This window comes from Abramis brama (assembly GCF_963993115.1).
Source record: "Abramis brama genome assembly, chromosome: 13".
NCBI lineage: Eukaryota > Metazoa > Chordata > Actinopteri > Cypriniformes > Leuciscidae > Abramis > Abramis brama.
Genome location: NC_139975.1, coordinates 24133101 through 24148480, shown reverse-complemented (window position 1 = coordinate 24148480; position 15380 = coordinate 24133101). Strand labels below are relative to the sequence as shown.

General features: G+C 39.4%; 2 protein-coding genes across 3 annotated transcripts in view; one reads left to right on the top strand and one right to left on the bottom strand.

The window, feature by feature from the left end:
• The window catches only part of LOC311094590 (uncharacterized protein), a 37592-nt gene extending 23562 nt beyond the window's left edge, over positions 1–14030 (bottom strand). Inside the window, exons 1-2 of one of the 2 annotated variants that reach the window (XM_084132646.1) lie at positions 13810–14030; positions 1028–2489 (exon numbers count right to left, since the gene is read on the bottom strand). In XM_084132646.1, the coding sequence (XP_083988772.1) occupies positions 1472–2413 (942 nt within the window). In that variant the 5' untranslated portion in view covers positions 2414–2489; positions 13810–14030 and the 3' untranslated portion in view covers positions 1028–1471. Of the gene's footprint in view, positions 1–1027; positions 2490–13809 lie in introns of those variants that run through there. The other variant, XR_014608694.1, reaches the window with a different exon arrangement.
• On the top strand, positions 11324–13826 carry LOC311094591 (uncharacterized protein). The gene is made up of 4 exons (XM_084132647.1): positions 11324–12366; positions 12600–12650; positions 12757–12894; positions 13163–13826. The coding sequence occupies exons 1-4, from the start codon at positions 12214–12216 to the stop codon at positions 13295–13297; spliced, it is 477 nt and encodes a 158-aa protein (XP_083988773.1). The 5' UTR covers positions 11324–12213; the 3' UTR covers positions 13298–13826.
• Positions 14031–15380: the final 1350 nt, after the last annotated feature.

Genomic DNA, 15380 nt, shown 5'->3' with positions numbered 1-15380 from the left:
AGCAAGAACCAATGAGGTTCATTCTCATATGTTATGCAGCTCGTTTCAGCTTCCACAAGAACCAATTAAGTTCATATGAGGTTCATTCTTGTGTTACACAGTACGTTTGAACTTCTGCAAGAACCAATGAGGTTCATACCCATGTTACGCAGCATGTTTGAGCTTCCTCAAGAACCAATTACGTTAATTCTGGTGTTATGTAGCACGTTTGAGCTTCAGCAAGAACCAATGAGGTTCATTCTTGTTTTACGCAGCACGTATGAGCTTCAGCAAGAACCAATGAGGTTCATTCTCATATGTTATGCAGCTCGTTTTAGCTTCCGCAATAACCAATTAAGTTCATATGAGGTTTATTCTCGTGTTACGCAGTGCGTTTCAGCTTCAAGCAAGAACCAGTGAGGTTCATTCTCAAGTTTGAGCTTCCTCAAGAACCAGTTATGTTAATTCTGGTGTTAAGCAGCACGTTTGAGCTTCAGCAAGAACCAATGAGGTTAATTATTGTGTTACGCAGTACGTTTGAGCTTCTACAAGAACCAATGAAATTCATTATCTTGTTACACAGTGCGTTTGAGCTTCAGCAAGAACCAGTGAGGTTAATTCTAGTGTTACGCAGCACGTTTGAGCTTCAGCAAGAACCCATGAATTTCAATCTCATGTTACGCAGCACGTTTGAGCTTCAGCATGAACCAATGAAATCCATTCTCCTATGATACGCAGTGCGTTTGAGCTTCAGCAAGGACCAATGAGGTTCATTCTCGTGTTAAGCAGCTCGTTTGAGCTTCCGCAAGAATCAATGAGGTTCGTTCTCGTTTTACGCAGCGTGTTTGAGCTTCCGCAAGAACCAATGAGGTTCATTCTCATGTTACTCAGCACGTTTGAGCTTCAGCAAGAACCAGTGAGGTTCATTCTCGTGTTAAGAAGCACGTTTGAGCTTCAGCAAGAACCAGTGAGGTTAATTCTTGTGTTACGCAGTACGTTTGAGCTTCTACAAGAACCAATGAAATTCATTCTCTTGTGTTATTGTTACAAACTGCTCCGAGACACAAAGGTTGAGATCCAATTGCAGCTTTATTTGAAGCGTAATCCAGAATCGTAATCAGCACAAGCAGGGGTCAAACACAGGAAGGCAGTCCAAACAAACAAATAAACAAACAAACAAAACAGGCAGGGCTCAGAGGCAAAAGAGTAATCCAGGGAACAGGCAAGAAATCCAAAAAAACAAGAGACAAGAAAACCAGTGAAAACGCTCAGAAGTGCAGTGCAACAACATACAAAACTTTGCAGTGAGTGAAGGGGTGAACCAGGCTTATATGGGGTGAACTAAACAAGAAGATGAGATACAGGTGAATGTGATAATGAGTGCTGATGAGTCCAGGCAGAGAATGATGGGAGATGTAGTCTGTGAGTGAACGTGAGAGTCTGGTGTGGAGTGCCCTCTGGTGGCTCTCAAAGGCACTCCAGCTGGTGACCATTACATAGCCCCCCCTTTAAGGAGCGGGTTCCAGACGCTCAGAAAACAGTCCAGGAGGGTGGTGGAGCAGAGGAGGACCCGGGGGCGGGATGGAGGGCCAGGCCCGTGAAGAGGACCTGGAGACTGCGGCAAGACGGGAGGCCAGGGCGGATCAGGCTGTGCAGGTGACCAGGGCGGAGACGACCCTGCAGGCGGCCAGGGCAGAGACGACCCTGCAGGCGGCCAGGGCACAGGAACAGACACCGGCTCAGGAACAGGAACAGACACCGGCTCAGGAACAGGAACAGACACCGTGGCAGAGGCTATCTCTGCTGAGGGCTCAGGTTCAGGCGTGTCAGCGACCATCTCTGCTGAGGGCTCAGGCGACGTGGCAGCGGCCATCTCGTCCGGAGACACTGGCTCGGCGGCGGCCATCTTGTCCGAAGACACTGGCTTGGCGGAGGCCATCTTGTCCTGAGACACTGGCTCGGCGGCGACCATCTTGTCCTGAGACACTGGGTCGGCGGCGGCCATCTTGTCCTGAGACACTGGCTCGGCGGAGACCATCTTGTCCTGAGACACTGGCTCGGCAGGACTGCCGTGGAGCGCAGGCTCGGCAGGGCTGACGTGGAGAAGCTCAGGCTCGGCAAGGCTGACGAGGAGAAGCTCAGGCTGAGGGGATACTGTGGGTTCACGGAGCTCCTCCTCTACCCCGCCCACAGTAAACGATGAGCCGCTCAACAAAAGGACCAGATCAATATAGTGCTCTAAAGTCCCGTGAGGATCATGCAAGGGCATGAATGAACTGAGCGGTTCAGATAGCCCTCCCCGAAAAAAGATCTTAAGGCATTCTGTGTTCACTGAGGTGAGATGTGCCAGTTCAATAAACTCTTCGACATACCTCTCAATCGGCCGATTCCCCTGACGGAGACGCAGGATTTGTACTGCTGTATCTGTTGGCATCGCTGCTGGATCTAGGTGTGGCGAAGTTTTCTGTTACAAACTGCTCCGAGACACAAAGGTTGAGATCCAATTGCAGCTTTATTTGAAGCATAATCCAGAATCGTAATCAGCACAAGCAGGGGTCAAACACAGGAAGGCAGTCCAAACAAACAAATAAACAAACAAACAAACAAAACAGGCAGGGGTCAGAGGCAAAAGAGTAATCCAGGGAACAGGCAAGAAATCCAAAAAAACAAGAGACAAGAAAACCAGGGAAAACGCTCAGAAGTGCTGTGCAACAACATACAATACTTCGCAGTGAGTGAAGGGGTGAACCAGGCTTATACGGGGTGAACTAAACAAGAAGATGAGATACAGGTGAATGTGATAATGAGTGCTGATGAGTCCAGGCAGAGAATGATGGGAGATGTAGTCTGTGAGGGCACTCCAGCTGGTGACAGTTATACAGTGCGTTTGAGCTTCAGCAAGAACCAATGAAGTTCATTCTCATATTACTCAGCACGTTTGGAGCTTCAGCAAGAACCAATGAGGTTCATTCTCGTGTTATGCAGCACTTTTGAGCTTCCTCAAGAACCAATTAGTATAATTCTGGTGTTACGCAGCACATATGAGCTTCAGCAAGAACCAATGAGGTTCATTCTCGTGTTTCTCAGCACATTTGAGGTTCAGCAAGAACCAATGACGTTCATTCTCGTGTTACGCAGCGTGTTTGAGCTTACGCAAGAACCAATGAGGTTCATTCTTGTGTTACTCAGTACATTTGAGCTTCAGCAAGAACCAATGAGGTTCATTCTCGTGTTACGCAGCATGTTTGAGCTTCAGCAAGAACCAGTTATGTTAATTCTTGTGTTACACAGTACGTTTGAGCTTCTACAAGAACCAATGAAATTCATTCTCTTGTGTTACGCAGCACGTTTGAGCTTCAGCGAGAATCAATGAGGTTCATTCTAGTGTTACTCAGCACGTTTGAGCTTCAGCAAGAACCAATGAGGTTCTTTCTCGTGTTACGCAGCATGTTTGAGCTTCAGCAAGAACCAGTTATGTTAATTCTTGTGTTACACAGTACGTTTGAGCTTCTACAAGAACCAATGAAATTCATTCTCTTGTGTTACGCAGCACGTTTGAGCTTCAGCGAGAATCAATGAGGTTCATTCTAGTGTTACTCAGCACGTTTGAGCTTCAGCAAGAATCAATGAGGTTCATTCTCGTGTTACGCAGTGCGTTTAAGCTTACGCAAGAACCATTGAGGTTCATTCTTGTGTTACTCAGTACGTTTGAACTTCTGCAAGAACCAAAGAGGTTCATACCCATGTTACGCAGCATGTTTGAGCTTCCTCAAGAACCAGTTAGGTTAATTCTGGTGTTATGCAGCACGTTTGAGCTTCAGCAAGAACCAGTGAGGTTAATTCTTGTGTTACGCAGCACGTTTGAGCTTCTACAAGAACCAATGAGTTTCATTCTCGTGTTCAGAGCAAGCGGCAACCTCCCCGTCTCTCTCTTGAAACCAACACGGAAGTGAGTTAAACTGCAATTCGTTGACTGGCCGCTTGAGGCTGATGTCAGAAGTGAGTCAAATCTGTATCTCCCCCATGTTAAAATGCCAAATTTTACAGCAGAAAAAAACGTGTTTACAGCCTGGTGTCTGTATGTGGCTTTGGTCTATACAGCTAATTTTGCCCTTCATGACAACTGTGAGGGGGGTGATTTTTTTTATAACTCATCCGTTTAGTTGATTAATATTTAAAGTTCTGCATAATTAAGGGTGCGGCTACTTGAGTGACAGGTGGGTTGTCACAGATGTCAATGTTAGCCGTTTCGTCTGTTGTTACTAGCCGTCACTTCACCTCAGCAAATGTTGCTGCTGAACTTGCCTTCTCTGCCGTGTTTTGTGTTTTTTTTCGGGATTATTTCATACAATGTAATACACCCATTAAGTTACTTCGCCCACGGCTTAGGATTCCGTCGTTGTCGTCGAGTATCGTTCGAGAGAACAACCAGCGCTGTATTTCAGTTTTCCTCTGTGAACATGCACTAATGGATGTCTTGACAATTTCGGTGCTTTTTGGAGTTTTCAGATTTAAAAACGTCAATAAAGGCTCGTTCGTTCTGCTCTCACGGAACAGATATAGATTATAATATGCTTATGTACCGTCAGATGAAATCATGCAGGCGTCGGCGCTTTCTCCGTCCATGCTATAAATGCACATCCATGAATGAGCGCGGATTTTCTAGCGCATTTACTTGAACTTCATAGGCAATATATCTATGGTTTAACCCATTTGAGAGGCGGCCAAAATCAGAATTTAAAATGGACTGAATAAGCTCTCTACGAACTTGACGAGCGATGCCGTGCTGACGGACCATAGACTATAAAAAGGAGTGACTGACATGTAACGTTGTGCACATAAATCACTGTCACACACACTCTCTCAGAGTAATATTAAGAGTTCCTGCATTATACATTTTCAACTAGTAGAATAGTACAGAATCACGATACAGTCTCACATGTAGCCATGTCTTTTAACTATTATAATATTTCGAAGGGCAAAAATAGGAACTTTTAATTGGCTTTACTGTCATCAACTGTCACTTTAGCGCGAGGCCCTGTGCAGTCGCAGACTTGGTACTGTCAGTTGCATATAACGTTATAGAACTACCTCCCCAGCCTGCATAGAAATAAACATATCTATGCCCAGCCTGAACTAAAAACTCGATCACGTCGAGCTAGGTGATTTCAGATCAGTTCCAGGCTCCAGCTCACGCCCCACCTCTGCCCATCCGGGAGTGACGCAAGGCCAAGATGGCGACGGCCGGCTCCGCCCACTTTAGGCTTCAAAAATGCTCTTCAGAAACCTACGGGTGACGTCACGGACACTACGTCCATATTTTTTTACAGTCTATGGTTCAGAGGTGTCAAAAGTATTCACATTCATTACTCAGGTAGAAGTATAGATACTAGGGTTTAAAAAGACTTCTGTAGAAGTTGAAGTATCAACTCAAGCTTTTTACTCAAGTAAAAGTGTAAAAGTACTTGTTTCAAAACTACTTAAAGTATAAATGTAAAAATAATGTAAGGAAAAAAATGACATTGAGGACAAAAGCTTAGGCCACGCTACAGGGGCCTATAGTGCACTACCCCACCTATTAACAATGAACGCATTTTAGTACAATGCAAATACATTAAAGAACCATATATGTGTACTACTGAGCATTAACGTGTTTCATGGAGCGGAAGATATGATGACTAGTTGCCTATAAGTATTGTAATGGTGCAGAGTGTTGCCATATTGGGACGGTGATTTCCAACATAACGCAGAATTTAGCAGTCAAAACTGATTTATCGTTGATTCAAACCTTTTTCAGCAGCTTTCAGGGACAAGTAGAGTGCATGCAGTCTGGACGGTGTAAAAGTTGCAGATTTCTGGTTAGGCTAGTGTACACATGACCATGCACAGGAGTCGTCCCATTTTCGATTTCAATTCAAGTCATTCAACTGTGCTCTACTCTCAGAGTTATATTCACCATCAAGTCATGTACATTTTTAGAGTTGCTCACTATCTCACTCTTTACTGTAGATACAACTTACTGTATATTATCACTTTGGCATTAGCGATCACTTGAATACAGCTACAACTGCTGATCGCTGATGAGGTTGCGTGAGTAATGTCATGATGACTGATTTTATGGACTACGTGCACACTTTAGTTTAGTTTTTTAACCAATTAGACTTTAAAATGTAGATGTTTGAAAACTGCCGAACAGACTCCTAAACAGGCCAAATTTGTCCACCCACCCAAACCCTTTTTTACCCGCACAATCAAATTCAAACCGCCAAAAAGTCAAACTTTAGAGGCAGACGATGTACACGATGGATCACGTACAAACCAATAGGGTGTCGGAATGGTATATGTTTATACTTCTCATCCAACCACAATCAAATTCACTCTATAAATTATTTCTATAAAATAATTACTCCAGTAAAGTATAGATACCCAAAATTTCTACTTAAGTAAGGTAACAAAGTATTTGTACTTCGTTACTTGACACCTTTGCTCGTGTTACGCAGCACATTTGAGCTTCTGCAAGAACCAATGAGGTTCATTCTTGTGTGTAACACAGCATGTCTGAGCATACACAAGAGGTTTGTTCTCTCGTGTCAAGCAGGTTCAGGTGAGCTTGTGTTTATTTTCGCTGATCAATGTTTATATGAATAAAAGACTAAATTCAATCTGTTCATCATATAAAGTGATCAAAGTTTCAGTTGCATAGCTGTCAATGGGAGAACAGAAAGCTTTCAGATTTCATCAAAAAGATCTTAATTTGTGCTCTGAAGATGAATTAAAGTCTTATGGGTTTGGAACGACATGAGGGTGAGTGATTAATGACAGAATTTTCATTTTTGGGTGAACTATCCCTGTAAAGGTCAGGACCCTTACAAGAAGCAGAGTGTCTATCGAATGCATGTTTACACTGTGTTTGTTGTCCCGGGCCCAGCAATGCCTGTTCCCAGCAATGCCTGTTCCTGAAAGCCTTCATTTCAATGTAATTTTGACTGTCATCATACTAATAATTAAATAGCTACTTACTAAATCATATTGATATCAATATTGATTAGAGCTGACTTTATTTGAATAAAATGTGAAAAGAAAGAGAATGTACAGTATGCCATGAAACTAGCACAACTGTTTAGGAAATCAGTTAATCAAATAAATACTCAATAAAATGTAGCATGGATGAAATCTATACAATTCTCCTCAATAACTTTTTAATGTACTATTAATAGAATGTAATCAAAATTATGTCCTAAACATTGAAGAAACACTAAACACTGAATAAAATTTGGCATTTCATTTATTATTACTGTTTATTATCTATGAGCAGTGTTGGGTGAAATGCATTACTAAGTAATTAATTACTGTAATTTAATTACTTTTCCCTTGGAAAAAGTAAAGTAAGGGATTACTCTTAATGTTTCTTAACAGTTACTTCTGATGTAATTGCATTAAATACTGTATAGACTATTTGTAGGCCTGTTTTAACCTTTTCTCTTTAAATACTTCAGCCAGTTCAAGAGTAATTTATGCAGTTTTATATTTATTTGACAGAATTAAAATAGCTGTTTCATGTCTATCCTTGTATTGTTCAACTAATTAGTACAGTGATGTAATTGTTGAAGATGCAACTAGTAGCTAGTAATTAAAGTTAGGCTAGGCAATTTTGGAGATGCTAGCAATAGCAAGTTAGCTTTGAAAGCATAAGATCCCACCCTCCCTTCAGAGCGTCTCCAAAGCCACGCCTCCTTCAAAACACATGAACGCGTACAGCGTCACGAGAGATGGCGTTAAATTACTTCATGTCTCAAAGCACATAACATTACAATAATAATGAACGTAAACAACCTACAGAGCTCTTGTACCACCTGACTGCTGCAGATTAATTTCGGCGTTGATGGTGTTGACATAGAAACGTACAACTTCGAGGACGTGAACAACGTCACAGGTTGCCTTGTAATTACGATTACGACATGGCATGAACGCAGCATAAGCTTGTTGTGTTGGTGCAGGAGGAACTGTAAAAGGCTGCGGTTTGCGAATCACAGTGACTGTCTGTCCACAACTACTACAGCCTCATGAAACACGCTGTTGACATGTGATGTATGGAAATACATATGTTGACCATTTACTAATTTAGACCACTTATATTATTGATTTCTATCAAGATGTAAAGAGAGTTTCAACTAGTATAACAAAACAATCAAAATAAAGTCAAACAACAATTCTTTATGAAAGAAATGCCGACCCTACCTACAATTACTTTTTTTAGAGTAACTTTCCTAACAGTGTCTATGACTGTTTCATGAGTGTTAAAAAAAATAATTTAGTCATTATTGTGAGTCATTAATTTGAATTTCTAAATTTTCACTTTATTGGAAGTTGCAAGTTAATGACACCATGTGAAGGCCTATATTAATTGTCATTGCATCATCAATGGACTTCCCTCAGCAAGGCTACAGATGTTATTAATACACAAGCCCACCTCTTCCTGCTTTGAAATGCAGTGTGAAAACACAGTCTTGTTACTTCCTCAGACCTCTAATGTATAAATATATATACTATGACCTTTTTCATACTAATGTAAACAGTGTGAATATGCCAGTGTCAAACGGAGTGTTTGGAGAAACCACTGACAGCCACAACAATTGTCTGTTTAATGAGATAAAACTCCACAAGTCAAGAGACATATACACCCAAAACTAACTCACACATAAGCTGTCATTTACTCGCACTCAACTTGTTCTAAACACATCTGAAATTTTTCTATGTACTTACATTGAAATGAATCATTTGATACAATGGACTTTTTGAGTACATACATGTTTTTACATTGAACTTTTATTTTTAAAATACCTGCATTTAAAGGTGCTCTAAGCGATGTCAAACCCAGAGGAACCCTGGGAAAACCCAGACAAACTTCCAGCAAATTTAGATTTGCTCTGCAAGTAGTCTGGCAAAGAGCCCATTCAAGCCGATTTCTAATCCGTCCAAATCGAGGCACCAATCAGAAATGTTGAGGCGGGCTTTACACGATGACGATCGCTCTGAATGGTTTTAAGTCTATCCAGTTGCGCCCAGAAGTATTTGAGCAACGTCCGTTGGTGACGCCCCTTTGGAAATGAGTTATTAATGAAGATTTGCCAGACCATAACTCAGTTACTACTGAGAATGGTCTGGTTTTAACCAGGCTACGATGTCACGTGTTTTTTAGGCCAAATTTTTTTTGTCACATACAGCAAACATCTCCTCACTATCCACTAGCTGCCTGTCCCCTGAACACACTGTAAAAAAAACGCGGTCTCTGTAGACAGCCCAGGCTCCACAAACAGCAAAAAAAAAAAACTGGGCTAACCCGCACCACGAAACATAACAAACTGTTCCAGCTAATAACCGACAAGAAGGTTTTGAGGTGGGGTTTGGGGGGTTAGTGCACGGATGAGGAGGAGAGAGGGTCTAGCTAGCCTCCGTTTTGTTTGACAATACTTTGAATGTCACCCAACCTCACTTAGAGCACCTTTAATTACAGCTGTAATTACACGGTTGACCCTTCCCTTACACCTTAACCCACCCTTAAACCTACCCATACCACCAAACCTGTCCCTAACCTTACCCGTACCTCAATAGCAGCAAAAGTGTTTGGCTAAACAACATGAACACATTAAGTACATTGTACTTATTTTTCAATGAAAGTACATAGCTTAATATAAAGTGGGACCTTTAATATTTGATGAAACTCTTATGGTGCTTTACAAACACATTTGAAGTTTTTCTGGGATTTACAACCTGAATATTCTGGCCACTTTTTATCAATGTAATACCGTTAACCTAAATCTGCTGTTTTGATGAAACTCTCATGATGCTTGATTTGAAATTAAGCTGATTAACTATCATGTCCTCTTCCTTTTCCAAGTGAGTCTCACACAGTCCAGTCTGTTCCTTGTGTCCGTCAGACGGGATAATGACTGCTGGAGCTTTGTTTGGAGACCATGTTGCATGCATTATATTAATTAAAGTTTTTTTTTTTTTTTTTAAAGGAGACATATCATGCTTTTAAATTGTTCCTTTTTACATATAAATCATACATTTGTAGTCTATATAAAGCGGAACTGCAATGCTTGGGTCTGAATTCCTCATTATTATAGCTCCACAGGCCCCTTTTCTACCCCTTTTCTGATGTGCGTCTGAGAGCAACTCGTTTTGGTGCGGTCTCTTTAAAGGGTTAGTTCACCCAAAAATGAAAATTCTGTCAGTAATTACTCACCCTCATGTTGTTCCAACCGCGTAAGACCTTCGTTCATCTTCGGAACACAAATTAAGATATTTTTTATGAAATCTGAGAGCTGATCACTTCTCCATAGGCTGCTAGGTGACCGAAACTTGCTGGCCCAGAAAAGTTATTAAAGAGATCGTTAATATAGTCCAAGTGACTACAGTGGCTCAATCTTAAGTATATCAAGCAACGAAAATACTTTTTGTGCGCAAAAACAAACAAAAATAACGACTTTATTCCACTATTCATTTCCTTCTCTCTGGGCCTCTAGTTGGTTCACGTAGTGTTTTTGCGCTGCGCGTCTGTGTTACACGTCACCACGTAGGCTCACTATTGGCCGACGCTGGTCATGTGTGTGATGCGTGATGACGTGTAACACAGACGCGCTGCGCAAAAAACACTACGAGGCCCAGAGAGAAGGAAATGAATAGTGGAATAAAGTCGTTATTTTTGTTTGTTTGTGCGCACAAAAAGTATTCTCGTCGCTTGATATACTTAACATTGAGCCACTGTAGTCACTTGGACTATATTAACGATCTCTTTAATAACTTTTCTGGGCCAGCAAGTTTCGGTCACCTAGCAGCCTATGGAGAGGTGATCCAGCACTCAGATTTCATCAAAAATATCTTAATTTATGTTCCGAAGATGAACGAAGGTCTTACGCGGTTGGAACAACATGAGGGTGAGTAATTACTGACAGAATTTTCATTTTTGGGTGAACTAACCCTTTAAATACAATTGAGACACTTCATACCCCACCCCCTCTCCAGGTTGTAGCGGTGACACTCGGTTCAACTCCACCCCGTTCGGCCATTTTTGTAGTTTGATAGCAGAGATACGATTATCTAGCGGCACAGAAACTTTTTATTCACACGTTATTAACAAAATGTCAACAACGGAAGACTTGTCCAGCCAGCCTTACATGTTCGAGCCAGAGTTGGAGCAGGAGCGAGATGAAAATGAAGACGACGAACCTGTAGAACAACGTCTTCATATGGATGTATCGCAATGGTGTGTTACTGTATTTACACATGAAACTTTGGTCTTCCGACTTTTTACCACCGTGTCGATTTATTTTGATTAATATGTGCGAGGGAGAGAGAGCAAGACAGCGTCTAGTTTGGAGACGGTGATGTCTTGTTTACACTTTCTCCTGGCTCTGAAGAGAGAGAGTGAGCGCGCGCGCGACCGGGTCTCTCTCTCTGCTCGTTCTTTCAGTTAAACATGCGTCCTGTAACAAGCGCGGCAGTTCATCTACATTAAACGGTGTAATGAAGCGTGTGGGTTACTACATCCAACAACCGAACATTTTAACTTACCCTCTCGTAACTTCTGCATCCTTTAGCTTGGACTACAAAATTGCAGCGAGAAATAAAAATGGCGGATTGCTCGAAGTGTTGGGCCGGAAGTCAATGTCCTTATTTGGCAGTTCCGCTGCAAATACTGTGACGTAATAGTTCAAAAAACGTCATAGATAACAGAAAAATTGGAACAGGTTGAAAAATATGACCAAAACAGAATATAAAGATATCAACGAAGCACCTGAAGAGAATAATTTCATATTTTCTGTACTTCTAAACACTCCAAATATACAACAAAATGCATTTAAGGGCTAAAAAAGTGCATTTGGCATGATATGTCCCCTTTAAATAATTTCTATTTGCAATAGTATTAATATTAAAAAAAAAACTAAAAAAATGACTTTTGATGAAATTAACATGTAAAGTGTGCCTTTTCACAGACAATATTGTATATTCCCACCCAGTTTGGCCTGTTTTTTCCTCTGTGGGCAGTATAACGTTCTTAATGAAACCCCTGTATTTTCCCCTTTAACCAATTTAGAAACTTGACATACATCACGGTTTTAACTTAGGTGTGAGCGTAATGTGGCATTAGTTTCCTGTTTTACCACGTATTTAAGGGTTAGAGTGCAGAATGAGATCATTATCTCTGACAGCATCCTTGTGAACAAGAACATGAAACTGCTAATTCTTCTCGTCACGCTGCTTGTTCGAACTAACCTTAGTTTGAGCAGGCCTACCCCAAATCATATCTTCAATGAAATTAAGGACAACCTTCAGGAAATTGATAGACAACATACGCAGCATGAACTTAAGGAGCTTCTCACAGTAAGTAAATATTTTTTGCATTATGGCAAGGGAGAGAGACGTCATGTGATTTTGCCATATTTGTCATACTTGCTTTAGTTACGTTAAAATAGTCAAACACCAAGCGTAAAGAGAGAAGTATTTGTCTTTATAGCTTATAGATATGTTCTGTATGAGCAGATATGTATAGTATAACATCATATGTATATCGCACACATTCTCTGATATCAACTGACTTTTTTATTTATTTCCAGGCATTCAATCACACAGTAAAATTCCAAACACCTCGAGATGTAAAGAATGCAGTAAGTATTTTGTCATTCCCTCTGTATTGCAGAACATTGAAACAAATGCTTTAAATAATAATTTGCATAAATTAGTTACTATGGGGATTTTTTTTTCCACCCACAGTGTGAGTGTGAGGCACCATTTGTTCAACACCTGAAAGATGCTCTAATGTTAGTTGAAGAAGTATTACAAATTGAAGAAATTGACAACATTTTGGACAGCCTAAGTGTCCAAATGCCACATCGTCTGCTTAAGGTCAAGGTGAGACTTCTGCCTTAAATCACTAGCATCATCCATTGGGTTATTAATATTTAACCCTGCACAATACATGAAAGATAAAGAGTGTAGGTCATGTAAAAGGCCTGAAGACACTTCTTTTATTAAACATTCTCATTTCATTTTAATATCTCTGTTCAAGTAAAGAAATCATTCAAGGTCTCAAAGACAATGCAGTTACGCAGCATGGAAAGAGCTGCTCTATCATTTAAAATAACACAATGCATGAATATTTTTTCTTTTGATTTTCCAGAAGCCAAGTGACAACTGTCACTTCAGAACACATCACTTGAGAGATGCATCTCTCAAAAATGACTTGATTAAGGATAACATTGATTTCATCGAAAACTGGAATGCAAACTGCAAGCCGAGTCACAAAAGAAACTAAACGGACGTCCTGATGTGGAAATGTGAATCACATGCTTATTTATTCAATTATTTGCAATTATTTATATATTTAAAGACCTATTTATTTATTTATTTTGATTTTTTTTTGCGTGGTGATTGTTCTCTGTCCTTGCACTTAATTATAAAATGTTGCTACAAAATTCATGGGATGAAACATGATCTATACTTTATTCTTTAAAGTTTTGACTTGTATTGTACCAATACACTTGTTGACATGAAAAACTTCATGTTACTTAATGGTCCAAAGTTTTTTATGCTCAATGTAATACAAAATAAAAAGAATATTTTTAAGATCAACTCTTTCTGTTGTTTCATTCATGTTTTGTCTTGATTCTTATGCCGTAATGTGCGGTAAATCTGATAAATGTCATACCTTTCAGTGCATTTATATGCTAGACTGATGCAAAACTTCATGCACATTAAGTTGCATATAGCATAATATTTATAGGCCACTCAACAAATCTGTATTGCTGCAGTAAAAACTTCACTCACTTTTAACTGACCCAGATGTGTATTGTTTATCTTCTCTTGATGGGATGTGGTGAGTCTTGAAGGAGGCTGTATACAATATTAAGTCTGATGGATGGAAACAGACAGTCCCGCAGCTGCTGGCAGTGTCCTGACGAAAGGGAACATCCCTAACAACACAACGACGGAATGTTCAGGAGACCGGTGACTAAGAAAATCCAGCTTCCAGAGTGCGTTTCGAATCCATTGTGTCAAGAGATTTAGCTTCCTCAGTCTTATCGGGACTTCAGGATCAATCAATTCATAGCGCTTTCCCACACTTCTGTGTCCCATTAGGTTTTTTTGGTATCACTTTATAATGAGGTCATTTGATAACATTAGTTGACTACGTTAAGCATTTATTAACCTTAGTTAATATACAGCTGCAGTATCTGTTAATATTATGTAGTGGACCTGATCTAACATGAACTACTAACACACACACACACACACACACACACAAAATAAAATAAAATAAAGCCTTTTTTTTTAGATTTACACATTTTAATTGTAAGATACTGTAAAAATCCATCAAATTGAATTGAATAATCCTTTCATATTATGAATTAAGAATTGTATATGAGTAAAAAAAAACAAAAAAACTCTATAGCTTAATAAAACATTTTATACTAATCTTAATGGAACAAGGGAATGGACCATTTAATTTTATCTGATTCGCATGTTTAAATTTATTAATACGAATCACATAAACTAAATGATCCATTCCCTTGTTCCATTACAATATAAAATGTTTTATTAAGCTATAGCTTTTTCTTAAAACTCATTTAAAATTCTTGATTTCATAAAAGGAATAATGTGTAAAGATTATTTAATTCAATTTGATGGAATTTAACTGTAAAATAAAAGTGTAAATCTTAAAAAAGGTTTAATTTCTTTTGAGTTAATGAACAGTTTTATTTTTATTAACTAATGTACACAAAAATTAATAAATACTGTAACAAATGTATTAGTTAAGGCATTGACTAACGTTAACTAATTGGACCTTAATGGGGTTTTTTATTAAAAATGAGATGCACAAATCCTTTCTGAAATATTAGATACACTGTAAAAAAATGTCTAACCCTCCCAAATCAAAAATTTCAAGTGACCGATAACATCTAAATTTTTCAATTGGCCCAAGTGAAATTCTTGTTGCAATAGTCTGTTAACATTGGCTCAATGAGAAATAATACGTCAGACTAATTGAAAAATTTAGATGTTATCGGTCACTTGAAATTTTTGACTTGGGGATGTAATTTTTTTTTACAGTGTATGTTAACAAAAAAATTGTTGCTACGGAAGTAGCAAGTTAAATATCAAATGTCCGCATCCCTTCTTAAAATAACGATTGGTAACACTATTTTACAGTGTCCTTGTTACATGTAGTTAAGCTGTAAAAACTTTATTCCAACTTAAATTACATTAAACCTTAGACTTGACTAAAATGAGTTGAATCTCGTAGAACTTGAAAATAAAAATGTTGAAAATTACTTAACTTATTTTGATGAGTTAAAGCAATGTAAACACATCTGTTGTCATAACTTATTGATCATATC

What these genes read in the sequence shown, in the direction of transcription:
- LOC311094591 (XM_084132647.1), top strand. Translation starts at nt 12,214, where the DNA reads ATGAAACTGCTAATTCTTCTCGTCACGCTGCTTGTTCGAACTAACCTT. An exon ending in AACTTAAGGAGCTTCTCACA is followed by an intron (nt 12,367 to 12,599) that starts GTAAGTAAATAT and finishes ATTTATTTCCAG; the next exon opens with GCATTCAATCACACAGTAAA. An exon ending in ATCGTCTGCTTAAGGTCAAG is followed by an intron (nt 12,895 to 13,162) that starts GTGAGACTTCTG and finishes TTGATTTTCCAG; the next exon opens with AAGCCAAGTGACAACTGTCA.